Here is a 20,258-nt window from a genome sequence, read left to right as displayed (position 1 = left end):
GGCGCAGGAGAGGTCTTGGCCTCCGACCCCGGCGCCGACCGCTGGGAGTCCAGTGGGAACGCCGAGACAGCCGGGAGCGACAGCGCTGTTTGGGGGGTACATTGAGGTTGGCTTTGATGAGAGAGACCGAATCATCTTTGGTGCCAACGTGAGAACTTACCTTTTAGAGAACCCCGCGTGGTGTTCCAGGCAGAAGAGGGAAACCCACACCTTTTACCAGCTTCGTGCCTCAGCAGAGTAACCTGAACCCAAGGGGCTGCGATTAGGACGCGAAGCGAGGCGGCAGTCCCGGGGTCGAGGGGTCGGCAATGCGGGAGGGGTCGGCGACACCTGGAGACACAGCACGCGTGCCGGGCAGGCCGGCCCTCGGCCGGGAGTTGGCGGGCCTCGCCGGAGGACGGGCTGTCCGCGTCCTTGCTGGCGTGCGTCGCGGCCGAGCGTGTGGAGCCCCGCGGCACGGCACCAGCAGGCTCGGCACGCGGCCCGTGCGACGGCGGCAGATCTGCGCGTCAGACCCGTTGGCTCTCTGCGGAAGACTCCCGTTTGAAGTCTCTGTGAGCGTTGTCGGGGAGATGCGAGATCTGGAACTGGGAATAAAGGAATGTGGGTTCTAAAAAGGAAAGAACTGGGGTGATGGCTCCACCCCGAGTGAGGCCCAGGTGCGGGGCGGCTGTCAGTGCGTGAGGGAGGTGCAGGCGGGCACGTCCGGCCCGGTGACCCTGAGCGTGTGAGGCGCAGGAGGCCGAGGCCAGCGGAGCAGAGAGCGGAGCAGAGGGCGGAGCAGAGGGCGGAGGGAGCCCGGAGCCCAGCGGACGCCCCTGGGAGCCCGTGCTGGGGCCTGGGCAGGGCCGTCTGCTTCGCGCCGTCGCCTTCCTGTCGGAGGCTCCTGGACAGCGGCCGGTTTCTGGGACCGTCCGTGCCACAGGTCCTCGGAAGGACCTCCGACTGCGCCCTCCCACGGGTGACTCTGCAGGTCTGCAGGGTGCAGTTCCACCTTCCGACGCACCGGGGTGACAAAGAGGTGACGTCTCCCGGTGCATTACGAGCAGCTCTCCCAGTTGGACGTGCCTGCGGGTCGCTGAGGCAGCTGGCGTGCCCCGGGTGAGGGCCGCAGAACCCGACCCTGTCTGAGCCCCTGGGAGTGCTGTCCTTCTCGGCACTGTCTTGCGGCCACCGAAGCACAAGGAATGACGTCGGCTCACCCGGGAAGCGCACACACTGTCACTGGGGCGCGGTCACGACCCAGCGGGCCCCGAGGGGGTGGCCCCCACCTGCATCCCGTCTTCACACTGCACCCAGGGTGCTGTGGGTTACTGATGGGCCCCCAGACCCCAAGCCCGGCGGGCGTCTGTCCGTGGTACCGGCCACCCCCCTGGGGAATCGACAGCAAGCTCAGGGAGCCCTCGGGTGTCTCCTGGGAAGCGAGTGGGTGGCGCCCCGTTTCCTCACCAGCGTGGCCCTGGGCGCCCTCCGGGGCCCACCTGGCTCGCACCGTCTGCAGGCGTTTTCATGGGTGGTTCTTGGTTTCCTGGGACAGACACTGGGCCTCGCGTTCAGTGGGCGGCCGGATGTTGTATCGGGAGGACAGTGGGTTCGTGTTTCTGGATTATTCACTTCCTGAGGCTTCTGGAAAATGTGCAGCCACAGGCTGAAGATCATCCCAATTGGCAGTTTCCCACTCCAGTTTATGTCGCCAACAAGGCCCCTGTGGCAGCCCGCCCCGCCCCCAGGACCAGAGCGCCCGCCCCCAGAGGTACGCTCGCTGAGGCCCGGCATTGTGGCCCTGTCGGACCGGTCCTGCCACATCCCGGACGGCAGGACTCTCGGTCTGTCCTTCCGAGTCTGGGCACTGCCTGGGCCCCCAGGGCACAAGCAAACACGAGAGAAACCCGGAGAGCGCAGTCTTGGACACCTTCAGACGCCTCGGGGGTGTCTACCCCTGGGGCCTCCTAGCGGCCCCCGCGCTCACAGTCGGTCACGGCCAGGAAGCCCGTGTCCCTTTCCAGCGGTCCCTCCCCCCGCCGGGCTCAGACACCTGCTCCGGCGGAGCCTGCCCCCCGGAGCGCCTGGTCTGGGCCCGGCCCCCGCCCTCCAGTGCCATCTGGCCGTGGCACAGGCGCGGTGGGCGTCCCCGGTGGTCCGTGCCCACGCTGGCCCCAGGAAGCCTCTGCCCGGGCCCCCACGAGCCCTCTCCCCTGTCCTCTCCCCTGTCTCCCTTCCCTGCAGAGACAGGCAAGTGCCTTTCCCGGGCCAGGGCCGCCCCCCGGGCCCAGCTGTCCTGCAGCAAGGGGGGCAGCGCGGAAAGCTGCGTCCTCTCCTGCCCGGCTCCCACCCACTTCGCACCAGGTACCTGACACTGTCCCCGGGACCCCGGGATGGGAGGGGGCGGGCCGCTTCTTCCCCCCGGCCCACACCTGCCCCGCTGGTCTCCAGGAAGGGCCCCAGCCCTCATCTCTGGGCAACTCGGGCAGCCATCTGGTCTCCCCCACAAGTGGGCCTGTTCCTGCCCAGCCGCTGACCTGTGGTTGAGCAGCAGAAGTGAACTGACGGAAGGGTCCGTCCCTCTCCGCGGAGGCCCCTGGGGCCTGGGGGCCCTGGGCGGGAGGGGCGCCCAGGCCCCCCTCACTGCCGGCCTCTCCGCAGACTCCGAAAACAGCTACAGCCTGAGCTGCGGTGTCCCCGGTCTCCAGGGCAGGACGCTGCAGAAGCGCAACGGCACCAGCTCCAGTGCCGGGCCCGGCTGCTCAGGTAGCCCTGGCCTGTCCGAGCGTGCGGCACACACCCTTTGACGTGGCGTCCGGCTCCCTGCTGGGGGCAGTGGGGGCGGGGGGCGGGGCCCAGAGAAGGGCTTCCTGGGGAGCTCGGTCGCTGAGAGCAGGCCAGGACCTGGGGGCAGGCAGGCTGCGGGCCGAGCCCCGGCCCGGGGCAGCGGACCGTGGAGGGCCCTCGGACACGGAGGCTGCAGGCCGCAGCACCACGGCGGTCCGCGGCCTGGAGGCGCTGGGAGTTCAGGGGTCTCGTGTCTGTGCAGTGAGTCCCACCTGCTGTGGCCACAGGTCCTTCCCGAGTCAGAGCTGCCCCGCAGGTGCCAGATGCACATAGCTCACCTGCCCTGGCTCCGCCCCCCAGCAGGAGCAGGGTGGGGTTGTGGGGTCGGCAGCACCTTGTCCCGTCCAGGGTGCCGACTCACCGACGTGGGTGCATCTGTGCGCCTGACGCGGCCCGGCAGGGTTCTGCACCTCCGGGGTTGCCGGGCTCCCTGGTCCAGGGGGCTGCGCCTCCCTCTTCGGAGGGAGCCATGGTCTGGGCATCTGTAGTATCTCCATCCCCCTTCCCCCCCTTGCTCCCCTCTCTCTGCTGACCCCTGTCCTGAAAGCGCAAGCCACGAAAACTGGCCTGGGGGTGGGGTGGGGGTGGGGAGGCTTTCCTGTCCTCCTCCACAGAAGAGTCTGGCCGGATGGCCCCGGCCGGATCCTGGCCCCACCATCGACCTGGGCCCTTTCTGGCCTTGCAAGGAGAGACATGAGGCAGGGTGGGGGGGCCACTCCAGACCCTGGTGGGTGGGCCCCAGCAGCCCCTCACACTCAGGCGTGCCCTCTGCAGCCCCCAGCCCCCACCCCGCCCTGCCGCAGAGGAGGCCACCACCTGGGGACCTTGGCTTCCCTCAGGCACCCCCGCCACCCCCATCAGGCAGAAGGCCCGCTTCAAGATCCGGGACGCCAAGTGCCACCTCCGGCCCCGAGGCCGGGAGCCAGCCAAGGAGGCCCTGAGGCAGCTGCTGCTGGGTGAGTGGGCCACCTGGGGCCAAGCCACACCAGGGGCAGTGGGGCTTCCCCTGCCGGGGGCCAGCGTCCAGAGAGGCTGGGTCCGTGGGGGCGGAGCCTCTGTATCCTCGTCACCGTGGCCCCTTGGCCGCAGCAGCCGCACCTGGGGCCCTGTAGACAGCGGCGACGGCCCTTGGGAAGGTAGTCAGCAATAAGTGGAAAACGGGTCCCCCAGCATCCCTGGGACCCTCATCCTCGCCTCACTTGGGGTTAACGAGCTCCCCAGGGCAGGGGCCTTCTGTCCGCGCGGCAGGGCCCCAGGGCTCACTTCACAGCTGGTCCTCCGGCAGGCGGCCCACAAGGATGTCCAGGTCAGGGGGAGCAGGGGGAACCTCTCAGCTCTGCTTCCATGAAGGCAGCTGGGCACCTAGTGTTGCTCCCCAGAGCCGGCCGCCCTCAGCACTCAGGAGGCCCAGCCCTGAGGCCGAGCTGCCTGAGCCGCAGCTGCACCAGGAATGTGCAGGGGGTGCCTCCCTGTGATGGGCTCGGGGGGCTGGGACAGGCTTGGGTCAGCCACCGGCCCCTCATGAGGCCCGGAGCCTGGCCCGGCCTTCCCCAGCCCCAGCTTACCCCGTCTGCACCTCGGACGAGCAGGACCCCGGCCGACAGCCGTCTGTGTGCCGCCTAGGTAGGACGCTACTCCTTGCCCTGGGCAGCTTTGCCACAGCCGTCCCTTCCTTGTCCAGAAAACTACCACCTGACCTTTGTGACCCTCAAGTGCGACTCCTCCAAGAAGAGGCGCCGTGGCCAGAAGTCCCCGTCCAAGGAGGTGACCCACATCACAGCAGAGTTCGAGGTCGAGACAAAGGCGGAAGAGGCCTCAGGTGGGCGAGGGGCTCCCTGTGGGCTGCTGAGGGCCTCGGTGGGGGCGTCTGTCAGTGAGCAGCAGGGCTCGGGACCCACGGGGACAGCCACACGGCCTCTCCCACCCCTCTCCGCCCTCGCTGGGGCCTGGAGGGGCTGGCCCCCACGGCCCGCCCAGAGCCATCGAGCCGAAGACCCGTCTTCCCCCGGTTCCGGAGGGGAGCTTGGAGTTCACACCGACGCCCTCCTCTTGGCCGTCAGTGCGCACTGAGTTGTGACAGAGGAGCTGGGGCCCGGCACCAGACATGCAGGCGTGCACAGGGACCGCCTAGTGCTGCAGGGACGCTAGACGGGAGGGGCGTGGGGACAAGCAGGGCCCAGGGCGGAGGTTTCTGCCCCAGAGAGGGGCCCAGGAAGTCTTTCCAAGAGAGCTGCCATTGATCCCGGACTTGAAACCAAAGTTCACCCAGTGGAAGAGGTGGCAGGGAATGGCATTTGGCAGAGGGAATAGAATAGGCAGAGGCACAGAGGTCAGACGGGGCAAGCTGTGTCCAGGAAGCAGTGAGTGAGGCGGGATGTCTCGGAGCAGTCACGGCGCGCCTGGGCCTGCTGGGAGTGAGGCCGGCAGAGCCGGCTGGCGCCGTGCTGTGCTGCGAGGGGCCCGGGACCCAAGGCCGGAGTGCTGGGCATTTTACCGGGAGCAGCGGCAGCCTGGAGGGTGTTTGAGTGGTGGGGAGGTGCACCATCAGTGAGCCGTGCCCTGGGGAGGGGTGGCTTGTAGCAGCAGAGGCCTGGCCCCCAGATCGGCTGCAGGGCCTTGGGCAGGGCCTTGGGCGGGTCCTGGCTCTGGGAGCCTCCGTCTCCGGGCCTGTTAGAGAGACGCTGCTGCCTCGCCCGGCCCACTGAGGGATGCGCTCCAGGCCGTGGCTGGCCCAGGGGAGGCCTGGGGTGGAGGCAGCCCCCGGTGGGCCGCAGGTGCCCGTGATGGCCCCCCCACCCCTGCAGACACCTGCGAGGCGGACTGCGTGCGGAAGCGAGCAGAGCAGAGCCTGCAGGCCGCCCTCAGGACCCTGCGCAAGGCCGTCGGCCGGCAGCGCTTCTCCATCCAGGTCGCAGGCACTGAGTACGAGGTGGCGCAGCGGCCGGCCAAGGCCCCAGAGGCCCAGGGAGCGTGCGACACGGGCCAGGTGCTCCAGGACGGCAAGTGCGGTGAGTCCCTGCCACAACCACTTCCTCTGTCCTCCCCCGCCACGAGCAGCCCAGGGAGCAGCCCGAGAGGGAGACAGACAGGTCCAGGGGGAGGTGGGACGGGGCCACAGGAGGCCTGCCGGAGAGCAGCGCACCGCCCTCGTCCTGGTGCCTGTCACGTGACGCGCTCCCCCGGAGCCAGGCCCCGGGCAGGGGTGGGGGGGTTTGCAGGGGACCCTGAGCGGGGGCAGCCAGGAGGGGGTGTGAAACCGGGTCCTCACAGACGGCCCCTCCCCTGGCCTTTCTGGGACGGGTCTGGGCCACTCTGCACCCTTTGAGCCCCAGGGACCGGGGCTGTGCCCCCTCTGGTGGGGCAGACCCTGGGCTTGAGGCCCCAGCAGACGGGCGCCCCAGCAGACGGGCGCCCCGGCCACCAGCAGCCTCACCACGTTGCCTCTGCAGTAGCCTGCGAGCCCGGCACCTACTTCCACGGAGACTCTGGCCAGTGTGCGCTGTGCACGCCGGGGACCTACCAGGACAGGGGCGGCCAGCTCAGCTGCACACCGTGCCCCAGCAGCGACGGGCTCGGCCTGGCCGGTGCCCGCAACGTATCTGAGTGTGGAGGCGAGTGTGGGCCCAGCCTGGAAGGACAGGGGCGGGGACGGGACCCTCAGTCTCCACCGAAGATCCCGAAGCAAAGACCCCAGAGCCTTGTGACAGTTTGTAAAGCCCTACTCTCTGCAGAGCCTGCCCTGGCCTGTGCACGGAGCAGACCCGCAGCCTCCACGTGGCCTCAGCCACAGCAGTGTAGGTGCACTGGGCTGCCCGCCCCAGGCTCGGGCACGCCCCCTGTAGTTCGGAAAGGGTGTTACAGTTTACAACTACCGGAACAATTACAGGCCAGCTTGTGGTTATGATGGAGGCACGGGGTGCTTCAAGGTTGACCAAACGTGGTACATCTTGTGGAGCACACCACCACCATGAAAACACTTTTTTTTAAACATTGTGTGTCTGTGTTTTTAGAGATGGGGGAGGGAGGTGGGAGAAAGAGGGGGAGAGAAGCATAGATGTGCAGGAGATACACTGATCGGCTGCCTCTCGCACGCCCCCCACTGGGGCCCTGGCCCGCAGCCCAGGCGAGTGCCTGGCCGGGAATACAACCAGCAGCCTTCCAGCTCACAGGCTGGCACTCAGTCCTCTGAGCCACACCAGCCACGGCCACGGAAGTGCTCTATGAAGTGTAATGTGTGCCGGGGCGAGAGCCTTCTCGATGCCGAGAACGGTCCAGTTGGCCCTGGAGGTGATCTGGAAAGCCCTCGGTCCACGTGCCGAACTCAGTTTGGTTTGCAGACAGCTTTTCCATCCGCCGCCGCACTTGAGCCTCGTCCGTGAGAGGGGCTCCGGGCCGCTTGCCTGTCCGCCTCCCGTCCTGGGCCATTGCGGGAACCGCCCAGGGAACGGGGGAAGCGTGCCTGCCAGGGCTGCCAAGTGGGGCCCTGAGGGTGGCGCAGAGACCACCCTCCAGCCTTCCCGGGGCAGACGCGATCGGAGCCAGGCCTGGGTTCCGCAGGCTGCCGCCTGCCTCTGGCCCCTGCCCCTCCAGGAGTGCCGTCCCCGTGTCTCTGTCCCCAGGGGAACCTCCGAGTGGCCGTGGCTGGGAGCAGAGAACCCAGAGTCTGGGCTGAGAGGGCCGTAAGCCACCCCTCACTCAGTGCCAGAACACCCTGAAATAAATGACCCCGCCACCTCCCATCTCCCCATGGGGCCCGTACTTTCCAGCCCAGCGGCATGGCCGCCTGCCCTTCCTGCTGGTGGGAGGAGCAAGCCAAGCCCCCGGAGCCACACGGAGGGGAGCCTCTGGCAGCTGCGGGCTGGGGGCCGGGCCTGGGGCAGCCCAGGCTTCCTCCCAGGCGCCTCCCCCACCCTCCCCCAATGTTGGTGCCTTGCTGCCTGCCCCAGGGGCAGGTGAAGGCTAGGAGGAGGCCCTGGACCGAGGCAGCCCTCCTGCAGCCTGAGTGAGCCGTGACCTCTGCCTTCCAGGCCAGTGCTCTCCGGGTTCCTTCTCCGCTGATGGCTTCCAGCCCTGCCAGGCCTGCCCCGTGGGCACGTACCAGCCAGAGCCCGGGCGCACTGGCTGCTTCCCCTGCGGCGGCGGGCTGCTCACCAAGCTCGAGGGCGCAGCCTCCTTCCAAGACTGTGAGGCCAAAGGTGAGGACGCCCCCTAACCCCACAGGCCTGGCAGAGCTGCCCAGGGGCCATTTCCTGCCCGCAAACCTCCCAGGTCAGAGGAGGAGCCTCGGGCCATCAGGCGAGCGACCACGTAGCCAGCACAGTGCTGCACAGCAGGGCCCACAACAGCGGCAGTTACTGTGCAGAGCGCTGAGCCCCTGGAGCCACCAGGGGGCGCTGCCAGCGCCTCTGGGCACTGGAAGGGCTTCCTGTGGTGTGTACAAGGGAAGCTGTCAGGGGAGGAGGGTGAAGAAGTGCAGGGGCAGCAGGGACAGTGGGGCAAGGTCAGAGCCTCACCTTAAGAGAGACCCTCCTCCAAAGCTCCCAGCTGAAACCCAGCCAGCCCTCCACCCACACCCACGGTCCCCAGCTCTCACCCCCACCCCGGGAGTCACCCTCCACCGGCCCACCGACAGCCCCGCCCCCAGCCCTGCTCCCCTCCACGCCCCGCCCAGACGGAGCGAGCGAGCACTCTGCACGCTCTGGACAGGGTCAGGGAACAGAGGGGTCGGCCTGCCCAGGGACTGGACACGGGCGGTGGGGAAGGGCCTGGAATGCTGTGCTGGGACCTGGGGGACAGGGCCCGGGGAGAGTGCCCCACCCTTCCCCACCGCTGCCCCCCCAGTGCACTGCTCCCCGGGCCACCACTACAACACCACCACCCACCGGTGCGTCCGCTGCCCGGCCGGCACCTACCAGCCCGAGTTCGGCCAGAACCACTGCGTCGCCTGCCCGGGCAACACCAGCACGGACTTCGACGGCTCCACCAATGTCACCCACTGCAAAAGTAGGTGCTGCCCCTCCTCGGGTCTGGGTGCCGGGGCGCTGGGGGCGGGGCCGGGGGCGGGGGCGTCCGCCCAGAAGCCTGCGGTGTGGGAGCTGAGCTCAGCCCGGCCCGGTCCGCAGAGCGCTGGCCGCACGCCCGGCCCGCGCCCACCCCGCCGCTCCCCGGGGTGGCCCGAGGCTCTGGGCCAGGCCGGGCCCTGCTGCGGGCTCCGGGTCCGTGGGAGGGGAGGCCGGGCCGGGCCGGCGAGTCTGGGGGGCAGCTGCCGAGAGCCGGGCCCTGCAGGTGGAAGGCCCGCACCGAGCAGACTGCCGGGTGGGTGAGAAGCAGGCCGCCCGGGCCCCAGGAAGCGGGAGGCCAGGTGTGCCCAGTGTGGCCGTGCCAGGAAGAGACCCCGCCCCTGCCCATGTCCATGAGCAACTCGCTTTCCCCGAAGAAACGTGGGCAGCGCCAGACAGCCGGGGAAACCGGTAACATCTCAGGCCCACACTGAGCAACTCCTCTGGGCCTGACGAGGAGGGTGCTGTCTTTCCTTTGGGCATTTTTGGTTCGTTTCTCAGAGCCCTTCGGGGCTCGTGTTCTGGCGTTCTGCCCTCTCCCCCTCGGCTCCCAGCCGGCCAGTCCCTTTGCTGGGCCGCTGGTCATCTCTGGGACAGCCCGGAGGCCCCTGACAGGGGTGAGTCCCGGAGCCGGAGCTGTCCCTCTGCCCAGGGCTGTCCCCAGCTGCGGGCATGGCCCCCGGGGCAGAGGAGCGGGCACAGTGCTGGAGCTCGGCAGAGACCGTTTTAAACGTCCTGATGAGTGAGAGTGGGGGAACCAGCGGGAAGGAAGCTTCTGGAGCAAAAGGGGAACGAGAAACGTTTCCCGGAACCTCCGATGCGAGGACAGGGTCCTCACGCGAGCGTGCGTGAGAAGAGTGTGCACGTCCAACATGTACGCTCACTTCTCTCTGCGCGAAGACGGTGACTTCCTCCACGGGGCTCAGGCCGGGAACCGCTTAAGCCCACAGAAAGGTCACCTGCGGCCCCGGCCGGGACGCCCGGCTGAGCTGAAAAGGGACAGAGCGGGGAGCGGGTCTCTCTTCCCGCGGGGGGTTGCCGGCTGACCCTCGTCCTTCCCGCTTCGGGGAAGGGCCGCCCCACCTCGCGCCCGCCCCACCTGGCGCCCGCTGGGCACGAGGGCCATGCTGAGTAGAGGCGCGCACAGACGGAGGAGGGGGACAAGGGGGTGCTGGGGCCGCTCCGGCTCTGGCAGCTGCAGGGGTGCGGAGGCTCCCCGCCCCCGGGCCCGTGGCAGGAGGCCCAGGCGAGGCCCAGACACAGAGACACAGACTCGGGCAGGGCGGCCGAGGGCGCCCAGGAAGCAGGCGCTGCTCGTCAGAGACACAACACAAATGGGGGCCCCCCTCTGGCCCAGGGTGGGGGCTGGGGAGGGGGCCCCCAGGGAAGACGGGTTCAGGCCTGGCTGGCCGGTGGGGAGGGCCGGGGGAAGGCAGGCCAAAACAGGACGGAGTCCTGCGGGCCTCTGAGGCTGCGGCGGGCCCAGCTGGCCAGCCGCCCACCCGGCCGGGCCTGAGCAGGCCCACGGGCCACGGCACCCACAGACCAGCACTGCGGCGGCGAGCTCGGCGACTACACGGGCTACATCGAGTCCCCCAACTACCCCGGCGACTACCCGGCCAACGCGGAGTGCGTGTGGCACATCTCCCCGCCCCCCAAGCGCAGGATCCTCGTGGTGGTCCCCGAGATCTTCCTGCCCGTCGAGGACGAGTGTGGCGACGTGCTGGTCATGCGCAAGAGTGGTAGGTGCCCGCCGAGGCGGGCCTCAGCCGCGAGACCCCCGACCCCCGTCAGTCACCCCCGTGCAGCTCCGCGGGGCGGGTCCGAGCCTTCCTCCGCCTGACCCCCGGGGGCGAGTGTCGCGGAGCTGCTCGGGAAGGTCTGGAGAGCTCCGGGTCTGCCAGCTCTCACCTCGGCCGTCCCTCCAGCCCTGCCCACCGCCCAGGCTGGGACCCCGGGTGACCCCTACCCCACGGGCCTCCTGCTGCCTCTGGAGCTGGGGCAGGCGTGGCACGGGGCCGCTCGGAGCCCGCACGCAAGACACCAGGGTCAGGCAGCCCGCTGCCTGCCCTCGGTGAGCCCCGCTCCTCACCCCGCCAGAGGCTCGTGGTGGGGCTTCAGGCGACGAGCAGTGGGCCGGACGCCGCCGCAGCCAGAAGGGCCCAGGTGCCCTTGAGCCCCCGAGGGACCAGACCAAATCCCTCACAGCATGTGCTGGCGTGGGCCAGCGGCGCCCAGGGGAGCAAGCTCCTGGTCAGAGGCGGGGGCAGGGGGACACAGGCAGGCACAGAAGGACGCCTGCCCGCCCGGGCCGAAGCTGCCCCTGAGACGCAGGGACCCGGGCGAGCGTGGGAGGCGCTGCTTGGTCTCCGTCCCTGTGCCCCCCTCGGTGCAGCCGAGGAGCCGGAAACGCAGCGTCCTGTGAGGACTGAGGCCACCAGGGGCCGGGGGCTGCCCAGGGTCCCACGGCAGCGCAGAACCCCTCCCGGGGCCACGCCCCACCCTGCTCATCTCCAGCCCCCCAGCCCCACCCCCCCAGCCCCAGCATTCTCCCCGCCCTCCACTGGTCACGCTCAGGGCTGAGCTTCAGCGGGGCCAGCCTCACCTGTCCCGGGCACCTCAGGCAGCCTCCCAGGGATCAGTAAGGTGGTGGGTTGCCCAGGCCTCCATGGGGCGGGGGTCCTCCCCGGAGCTGAGCTGAAACAGGCCTGCTTTTGAGGAGCAGGTGGCAGGAAGACAGTGACAACCCCATAGAGAAGGGCTGTAATGAAGGGTTCACCAGAGCAGAGCAGGAGTGTGGCAGGAGTGGGGCAGTCAGGAGGGCTTCCTGGAGAAGGGAGCATGGAAACGGGTTCAGAAGGACGAGGAGGAACTGGGGTTGAGGGCTGAGGGCAGGGAAGGGCACCCGAGGTAGAGGTGGGAGGTGTGGACACCGGGGAGCTGGGTGCTGGGTGGCTGACCGGGTCGGGGGCGCGCAGCCCGAGGGGGAGGGAGGGGCGGGCGAGGAGCAGTGGCGTGTCGTCACCCCCAGCCTCGCCCACGTCCGTCACCACCTACGAGACCTGCCAGACCTACGAGAGGCCCATTGCCTTCACCGCCCGCTCCCGGAAGCTCTGGATCCAGTTCAAGTCCAACGAAGGCAACAGTGGCAGAGGCTTCCAAGTGCCCTACGTCACCTACGACGGTGAGCGAGGCCGGCCCTGGGGACACGGGGCCTAGTCACCCCCCCACCACCACCTCAGGGGGCTGCAGCCTTGGGGTGGGGGGCACGGGCACGCAGCAGGCCCAAGGTGCGGATGGGGGAGCCGGGCATGGGGTCTGCAGGCTCCAGCACCAGGCACTGCCCCAGCAGAGTTCTGAGGACTAAGTAGGGGGTTCCAGCTGGTGAGACCTGGAGAACAATCTTGGGGGGGGGGGCCGAGGGACTCAGAGGGAAAGCTGCCGGCGGCTGGTGCGGGGGAGGGCAGAGGCTGAGGGGGGGTTTGGGGGGCGTGCCCCGGCCGGTCCGCAGCCTCACCTTCCTGCCCCGCGGGTGCAGAGGACTACCAGCAGTTGATAGAGGATATCGTTCGCGACGGGCGGCTCTACGCCTCAGAGAATCACCAGGAGATTTTGAAAGTGAGTAGCTGTCTCTGCGAGAAGGGCCCCTGTGACCCCAGGACAGGGGCCTGTGGGATCCAGGGCCACCGCTGCCCCCAGCCCCCCGTCCAGAGCAGGGAAGGAGGATGTGACAGGTGGGGAGAAGGTGCTGGCCCCAGGGGTCTAGCCCAGCACCTGGCAGCTTGTCCTTGGGCAGGGGCCTTACCAGCTCTCGGCCCGACTTTCCGTGTCTGTGAGGTGAGGGTGGTTTGACAGGGAGGCGTGTTAAAATCAGGGGACCGAGCACGGCCTTTGGGGTGGGCCCCTTCCTCATCCCACTCGTGGCCCCGAAGAGCTGAGCCACCTTGTCATGCAGGGTACCGGGGGGCTGGGCCGTCAGGCAGCGGACGCCAGGCAGGGCAGGGCCCATGTCCTCGCCTCCCCCCAGAGGCCAACCGGGGACCTTCCTGGGCTCTGCCCCGCACACGGCACCCCAGCCCGGAGGGCTCCAGTGGGGCTGGGCCGCCCTCGGGCTGGCCTCCACTCCAGACGTCACTCCCAGCCTGGACAGAGGCAGCTCGAGGCGAGGGGTCCTCCAGGCCCGTCCACTCCTGCACACAGTAGGCAGTTTGTAAGTCAGGAGGCTGGGCCTTCTGTGGACCACAGATCTCGGAGCTCCGCACCCGGGCCGGCTCCTCGCTCCCACTGCTGCACGTGGGCCTCACGGCCCGAGCAGAGGGGCCGCTCGGGGGACAGCCCCCTCCGGAGGGGAGGGGAGGCCGGCTCCCAGGCGGAGCAGCTAGGCAGCAGGTCCTGGGACTGCAGTCCCACCCGCAGGTCGGCTCCGGCCTGTTTTGCTTCCCAGCGGAACGCTCACTGAATAAAGGGGTACTGGAACCCCAAGAGTTCAACCAGTACACTACCTTTTAAACACTTTTAAGAGTTTATTTGAGCCAAACTGACATATGCCTGGGAACAAGATCTCAAATGCCCCGCAAGAGACTATTTAAAAACCAGTCAGTTAAAACTAAAACTTATTTATGGAAAGAGAGTCTGTGGGCTCCTCAGACCTGCCAGCCAGCCCAGCACCGCCCCTGCCCGCTGTCCTTGCAGACACCCCGCCCCTCCCCGCCCCCTCCCCGAAGCAGAGAGGCTGCGGCTGGGCCCCGGCCGCCGCACGCACGCAAGCACGGACCTCAGCCGGCCGGGCCGTGTCTTTCAGGACAAGAAGCTGATCAAGGCCCTCTTCGACGTGCTGGCGCACCCCCAGAACTACTTCAAGTACACAGCCCAGGAGTCCAAGGAGATGTTCCCGCGGTCCTTCATCAAACTGCTGCGCTCCAAAGTGTCCCGGTTCCTGCGGCCTTACAAATAACGCCGCCGCGGCGCCGGCTCAGGGACGCCCGCGTCCCGCGGGGGAGGGGCGAGGAGGGAGCCTGCCCTGCGCAGCAGCAGCAGCCCAGACGCCGCTCCACGGGGGGCCGCACGCCCCGTCGCCTTGGGGAGTCACCGCGGAGGCCGCCCTTCAGGAAGGCCCACCCGTCGGCGAGGGCGGGACCCCGCCCAGGCAGAGACCCCTGCCCAGCCGCCCACGCGCACGCCTCCCATCCCTGCCCCGCGGGAAAACACTTGTTAAGGCCGCCTTTCTCCTTCGCTCTGCCTGCTGGTTTCCAGGCCCCCGAGAGCGCCCTCTCCTGGCAGGACACGGCACCGCCACGAGGGCGGGTCCTGGGGGGCGCGTCGGAAGCCTGCAGGTTCCCCTCCGGTGACCAGAGGCTCTCAGAGGCCTGGTCGGAGACGGAGACGAGAAGCCAGGCCTCACGGAGGAGGGCGTGCGGGGGCGTCTGGAGGGCTTTGATAAGCGGGGTGCAGCTGCTGCCGCAGGGGCTCCACACCCAGAGCCCGGGATTCGTGGCCAGGCTCCAAGGACGCGGAGAGGGCGCAGAAAAGAGCTGCCGGGGAGGCCGTGTAGGCTTGCGCTTTCCCTGGACAGAGGTCTAGCTAAGTGTTATATGTATAAATATAAATATATATGTACTTCTATCTGTGGGCACTCGAGGGGGAGTCTCTTCAGTAACTAAACGCTGCAACCCCGCCCGGTCTCCGGCAGCCAGGGGGCGCCCCAGCTTTTGCCAGATTCGCTGGCTGATTAAACGGCCTCCCCAGACACGGGCCACCCCTGTTTGTGTGCGGCCAGGAGCCCGCGGGCCCGGGGACGAGGCGGGCTGCCTGTGGACGTGCTTCGGAAGACGGGTCCTTCGGGGACGGGGCTCCAGGGCGCTGCCCTCAGACGGAACGTGGTAGAAGGCAGGTGCCCCCGAACCCCTCGCTGAGGGTGCAGGGACACGGTGGTCAGCTTCATGAGGGGCCTGTGTCTGTCTGACCTTAAGGCCATGACTTTGGGGCCCAGGCTGTGCCCTTGGGGCCACCAGAAGCAGGGCCGTTCCCTGCACGCACAGGCTGTGGGACCCCAGGGGCCTCCCTTGGACTCGAGCAGGTGGGCGGCTGCCCCAGGCCCAGGCAGCCTGGAGGCTGGGGTGCCGGCTCCCGGGCAGGCTGCTCCCCTCTCGGAGCCTGTCTTTGAAAGAGGAAAGTCTGGGATTGGACCGAGTTGCCTGGAGCCCCACTCCGCCAGGAGGCCAGCGCCTGGGACAGCGCTGCTCCAGCCCCAACGCGCCGAGGCCGGCCCGCAGAGATGGCGGGCCACCAGGGGCAGGGCGGGCGTGGGGCGTGGTCCGTCGTTTAGGGTTCACAGGTATCCAGAGCTCCAGGGAACGTGGGAGAATCAGAAAATGAACCCCAGACCTCAGGCCGCTCCCTCCCCTAGCACCCCCGCCCAGAGCCAGGCCAAGCAGCTCGCCGTGAGTCCAGTGGGAGAGGCGTCCATGGCCCCGAGGGCGGTGACAACGGGCAGGCCGGCAAGGTGTCCGGGGACTCGGGGCTCAGGGGCGAGGCAGGCCGTGGGGAGTGGAGCGGCCTGGGGCTCAGGGGCCACCCACTGCCGTCACTCGTCTCGGCAAGGTCAAGTCCCCCGCCCGACTGCCACCAGCACCTTCTCCGCCAAAACCAGCTCGGGGGGGAGGGGCAGCACCTGGGGGGCAGGAGAGGGCCAGCCGAGGAGCCCCACGGGGCCACACCGCCCTTCCCTGGTCGCAATCCTGGGAAGCCAGCCTTGGTTCCCAGGCAGAGTGCTGTCCTCCCGGGCCGAGCCCTGGGATCCCCGAAATCAGGCTCCCCCAGCACGAGCCCCCAGCAACAGCTCCGGGGGGGGGGCCTGGGAGGGTTTTTTTCCTTCAATCGTGCCCCCAGAAATCAGAGAGGACCAGAAAGACTCCTCACCCCTCTGCCTCTTCCTGCTGCTCCTGCGGGTCGTGTCTGGCACACCCCCCACATGCCTACTAACCTGCCAGCCTTGTCGGCGGGAGTCCTCTCACAGCCCGGGCCGCCCAGTGACCCCGGCAGGGCAGGGCAGGGCTGACTCGGACATGGGGCCCTCGCCCCTTCGTGAGGACCAGGCAGCCCACGCCCCACACAGTCACCACCCAGCCCTCCCTCCCCAGTGATGCGCCTCCCGCACCATCGGGGGCGCTCAAACTCTGGCGGTGGGGTCCGGCCTCAATCTCCATGTCACGGTCCCACCTTGTGAGCCCGGCGCTGTCCCCAGTCCTCCGGGCCCAGCGGTCCCGGGGCCCTCCCTGGGCCACAAGCCCCACTGTTACACGTCTCCACGCTGTGGGAGCCGGTGCCAGCTGGGCTGACACGAGGCGGCCGTCCCCCCAGCTGCACGGAGAGGTGGAGAGAATTAAGGAATTCGGGAAGGGGTGGGGCAGGTCCCGCGATGAGCCCCGAGAAGGACGGAAGCCGAGGACCGAGGTGCAGACGACCCCCGCTGCCCAAAGGAGACGCCAGCGTGGAGGGGCTGGGCCAGGAGGGGCACAGCCCACTCCTGACGGACACTGGTCTTGAGCAGCCGCAGCCCCAGCCCAGCCAGGGTCTGCCCCTCGCCTGGCACGGACCTTCGGTGGCTCGCTAGTCCGGGAACTGCAAGGACAGGAGCTAAGGGATGAGCTTCTGGAAGCCAAAGCCCACTGGCCTGCTTGGCCAGGACTGATGGCAGGGGCCACGGCTGGCTCCGCCCCTAGTGCGGCCTCACGTCCGCCAGTGGGAGGCGCTCTGAGCAGGGCGCCCTGCACCCCTGCCAGGGCCTGAGGGCCATGAGAAGTGCCCCTGTCCCCCTACCCCCCCACGGGGGCCCCAACTGAACTAAGTTGGGTGAATTAGCAAACGTTTGCTGAGTACCTACTGCATGCTAGGCCCCCAGAAAAGGAAGAGGACCAGAGCTGGGCCGACGGGATCCCCTGGGAAGCCCCCGTGGCCACAGGTGAGGCTGGGAGTGGGCACAGCCGAGCCCAGCAGTCTCCTCAGGAGAGGACACCACCGCCACCAGCACCACCCAGGACCCTCCGTGGGGGTGGAGGGTGTGTGCGGACAGGCAGAGCAGAGCTGGGGACACAGGTCTGCGTGTCAAGAAGGACGTTGTGGGAGAACCCGCAGCCACGCTCCACCCTGGGCGGAGAGAGGTGTGCGCGGGCCACAGCCGCCGGCCTGGGAGCCCAGCCCCCAGCTCAGGACGCAGTCTCTGCCCCGTGCAGCGCCTGCCGCCGGGGCCTGCCCTCCAGAAGGGAGCCCCGCTCTTGCTGCCCAGGAACCCCAGCTCTTTTTGACCTCCCCACTCCGTGCCTAGAAGCGAGTCAGCCTGGTCAACCGCATCTTCGTGTTCACCAAAGACAGCCGTGGCGGCAGCCCGGCCCTCCTGACCAGGGCAACAGCGCAGCGGCCACGCCGTCCAGGCCAAAGGCGGGAGGACGCGACGCTCTGGAGACAGCAAATAGCTCTGGTTCTCCCACGGCGGCCTCTGCAGCCCCCCCAGACTGCCGGCCCCTCCAGGAGTAAGCCGAAGTCCTAGGCACCTACTGTGTGCCCGACGTGGGGCCACACAAGCTGGGGTCAGCCTCACCCAACCTGCCTTGCTTGTTGGAGAGGGCGCCAGCAAGGGCCCTCACCCCCGACCCCAGGGCCCAGACAACACAGCCGTGCCCCCGGGTTCCCTCCTGGCACCCCGCACAGCATAGACGGCCCCCCAAGAATGGGACCCTCTGTTTCCTTGGGGATTCCCCAGGGCCTAAACGCACCCTACGAAACTCTCTGTAGACCCCAAGTGTCGGCAGGAAGGGCCAGAGGTCCCCCCACACCCTTGCCTGGCCGGCTCTGGGCTGAACCCTTTGCCATGTGCACACACGAGGCCCCTGTCCCTGCAAGGCAGGTGCACCAGACTGGAGCTTCAGGTGTGGAGATGGGGACCCCGAGCGACCAAGGGGCCTGCCCGAGGGGAGCAGTAACGCAGGGAGCTGAGAACACACACGAAGCCCAGCTGACCCGAAAGGAGGAAACCTCTCTGTCCGAAATGTTGACACTGAACTCTACATGCTGGCCCAGCCTGGCGGTCGGTCGTGTGGGGGCGGGGATATGCAGGGCAGAGAGGGCACAGAGGGAGGAGGGGTGGGAGTGGGGACTCACTGCCAGTGCCTCCCCCTGAGAAAGAGGGGCCTCTCCCTTCCTCTGGGGGGGCGGTCATTTCCGTTCCAACCTGAGCTTGAGGGGCGAGCCAGGCCCTGGGCAGGCCTGGTCCCGTGCCGCCTCCCTGACTTGCCCTCTCACAGGTCCCAGGGCATGCTCCGTAGAGGGCACGGGCCCCTCCACCGACAGTGTGGTGAAGAGCAGGCATCAGGGAAAGCTGGCTGATGCCAAGTATTTTGATGTTCAGTCCAGAGGCCACACAGAGCTCTGGGAGACTTCTGTCTCCGCTGAGGTCGGAACCTTGAGCAGCCTGAGCGGGCGCGGCCCCTACTGCTCTGGCGCAGGGCACCTGCCGCCGTGGGGCGGGGGCCGGAGAGTGGAGCCCCGGTGCCCAAGGCCTTGCCCCAGGGCTCCTGGGGCGGCTGCCGGCCTGCTGTCCTGGCGCATTGGCCGTCACTGCCTACAGAGTGACAGGCGCCAGTGTCACCACGTTTTCCTTTTAGTTGCCTTGAACATCCGAAGTTTCGTTTTCTCCATTATGTTCCTACCTATGCATGTGATTAAACGTGTGTGAGAATCACTCCAGTAATAAACAGAAGATGAACTTCCGGATTGCTCCTTTCTCTTACTCATCAGAGGCCATGAAAGGGCGGGACGCAGGGACAAAAGGCACCCGAAACCAGAGAAGACAAAAATCTTGTCAAATCCCCTGGCTGCGCCCTCGCTCAGCGGGCTGCGGGCCAGGTCCCCGGCTGGAGGCCTTGTGAGAGGCAACCTGTTTCTCACACCGATTGTTTCCCTCCCTTTCTCCCTCCCTTCCCCTCTCTCTAAAAACAAGTAAGCAGCCCTGGCTGGTGTGGCTCAGTGGATTGAGTGTGGCTCTGCAAACCAAAGGGTCGCTGGTTCAATTCCCAGTCAGGCCACATGCCTGGGTTGCAGGCCAAGTCCTTAGTTGGGGGCACGTGAAGGGCAACCACACATGGATGTGTCTCTCCCTCTCTTTCTCCCTCCCTTCCCTTCTCTCTAAGAACAAGTGAAATAAAATCTTTAAAAAAAAATCATTGTTGTCAAAATTTTTACAAGCGTTTTTTAAAAGATTTTATTTATTTATTTTAGAGGGGGAGGGGGGAAAGAGAGGGAGAGACACATCCATGTGTGGTTGCCTCTCACGTGCCCCCAGCTGGGGACCTGGCCCCCAACCCAGGCATGCGCCCTGACTGGGAATCCAACCAGCGACCCTTTGATTCACAGGCCGGCACTCAATCCACTGAGCCACACCAGCCAGGGCTACAAGTAATTTTTTTTCATAGAGTAATGGAACTGCAACATTTTTGTTACAAAGCAATGTTAGATACAATTTCAAGACAGAACAAAACAAAAACAACCTTTCCCACAGCAGTAACATGTTTTTCCCTGCGTGCCCCCCCCCCCACCCCCAATCTGGAGTTTGGAAGTCTGAGCCTTTACAGACGGACTTCTTCAGTGTCCCAGCCGCATTGCACAAGCCCTGTAAACCCACACATTTTGTTCAAATTCAGTTTAAAACTTTTAATTAACATAGTCAGCAACTGAAGCGCCAAAAACAAAAAACAAATCACTTCAGCCTTTGAGCCTTTTAGCAAAATACAATTACTGCAAAGTTGCGCCCAGGAAGCCAGTGAACCCGTGGCTGTGGACATGTGCGGGCGGGAAAAACGGGACCCCCACGGTTCTTTCCACTGGTCTCATCCAGGAGACGGGAGACAGGTTAGCAACAGAAAATAACAAAATTGAATACATCCGCACGCAGGAGAAGGTAAGCTGCCTCGGGGGCTCCGGGAGGCCACTGCGGGGCCCTCCGCAGAGCACACGGCCGCCCTGCCCTGGACACGGAGCCCAGGAGCTTCCCCTGAGGGTGCAGGGCCTCGGTTGTCCACAGCAGGCAATCTGCATGTCCCCGAGTCACATCTTGGGGTGGCGCTCTCTGAACCCACACAGAAGCAACAGAAGAACCTGAAAAATTAGAATGTCCCAAGAACGATGTTTGAATTCTGCAATTACACCTGGAACTATACAATGCCTCGACTTGTACGAAAAACCCCTCGGTTTTAGTTGCATGACTTTACACTCCGAATCCAAACGTAAGGAAAGGGAAGCGGCCCGCTACTTTGCAGGACCCAACTGCGGTAAAACGTTCCGGGCTCGGGGAGCCCCGCTGCCGCCTCCGGGGCCCCG

The 20,258-nt window shown here is 67.0% G+C and overlaps 1 protein-coding gene across 2 annotated transcripts in view; it reads left to right on the top strand.

Moving 5' to 3' along the window:
- Positions 1 to 13,956, top strand: part of SCUBE1 (signal peptide, CUB domain and EGF like domain containing 1) — a 106,637-nt gene extending 92,681 nt beyond the window's left edge. For both annotated transcript variants that reach the window (XM_028532170.2, XM_028532171.2), the window contains 12 exons: positions 2,227 to 2,346; positions 2,644 to 2,748; positions 3,669 to 3,785; positions 4,511 to 4,648; positions 5,634 to 5,837; positions 6,279 to 6,440; positions 7,857 to 8,024; positions 8,671 to 8,832; positions 10,433 to 10,630; positions 11,920 to 12,072; positions 12,427 to 12,506; positions 13,690 to 13,956. In XM_028532170.2, the coding sequence (XP_028387971.1) occupies positions 2,227 to 2,346; positions 2,644 to 2,748; positions 3,669 to 3,785; positions 4,511 to 4,648; positions 5,634 to 5,837; positions 6,279 to 6,440; positions 7,857 to 8,024; positions 8,671 to 8,832; positions 10,433 to 10,630; positions 11,920 to 12,072; positions 12,427 to 12,506; positions 13,690 to 13,842 (1,760 nt within the window). In that variant the 3' untranslated portion in view covers positions 13,843 to 13,956. The remainder of the gene's footprint in view (positions 1 to 2,226; positions 2,347 to 2,643; positions 2,749 to 3,668; positions 3,786 to 4,510; positions 4,649 to 5,633; positions 5,838 to 6,278; positions 6,441 to 7,856; positions 8,025 to 8,670; positions 8,833 to 10,432; positions 10,631 to 11,919; positions 12,073 to 12,426; positions 12,507 to 13,689) is intronic.
- Positions 13,957 to 20,258: the final 6,302 nt, after the last annotated feature.

The sequence above is a fragment of the Phyllostomus discolor genome, chromosome 2, assembly GCF_004126475.2.
Source record: "Phyllostomus discolor isolate MPI-MPIP mPhyDis1 chromosome 2, mPhyDis1.pri.v3, whole genome shotgun sequence".
Lineage (NCBI taxonomy): Eukaryota > Metazoa > Chordata > Mammalia > Chiroptera > Phyllostomidae > Phyllostomus > Phyllostomus discolor.
This window is presented reverse-complemented; position numbering and strand designations above follow the sequence as displayed.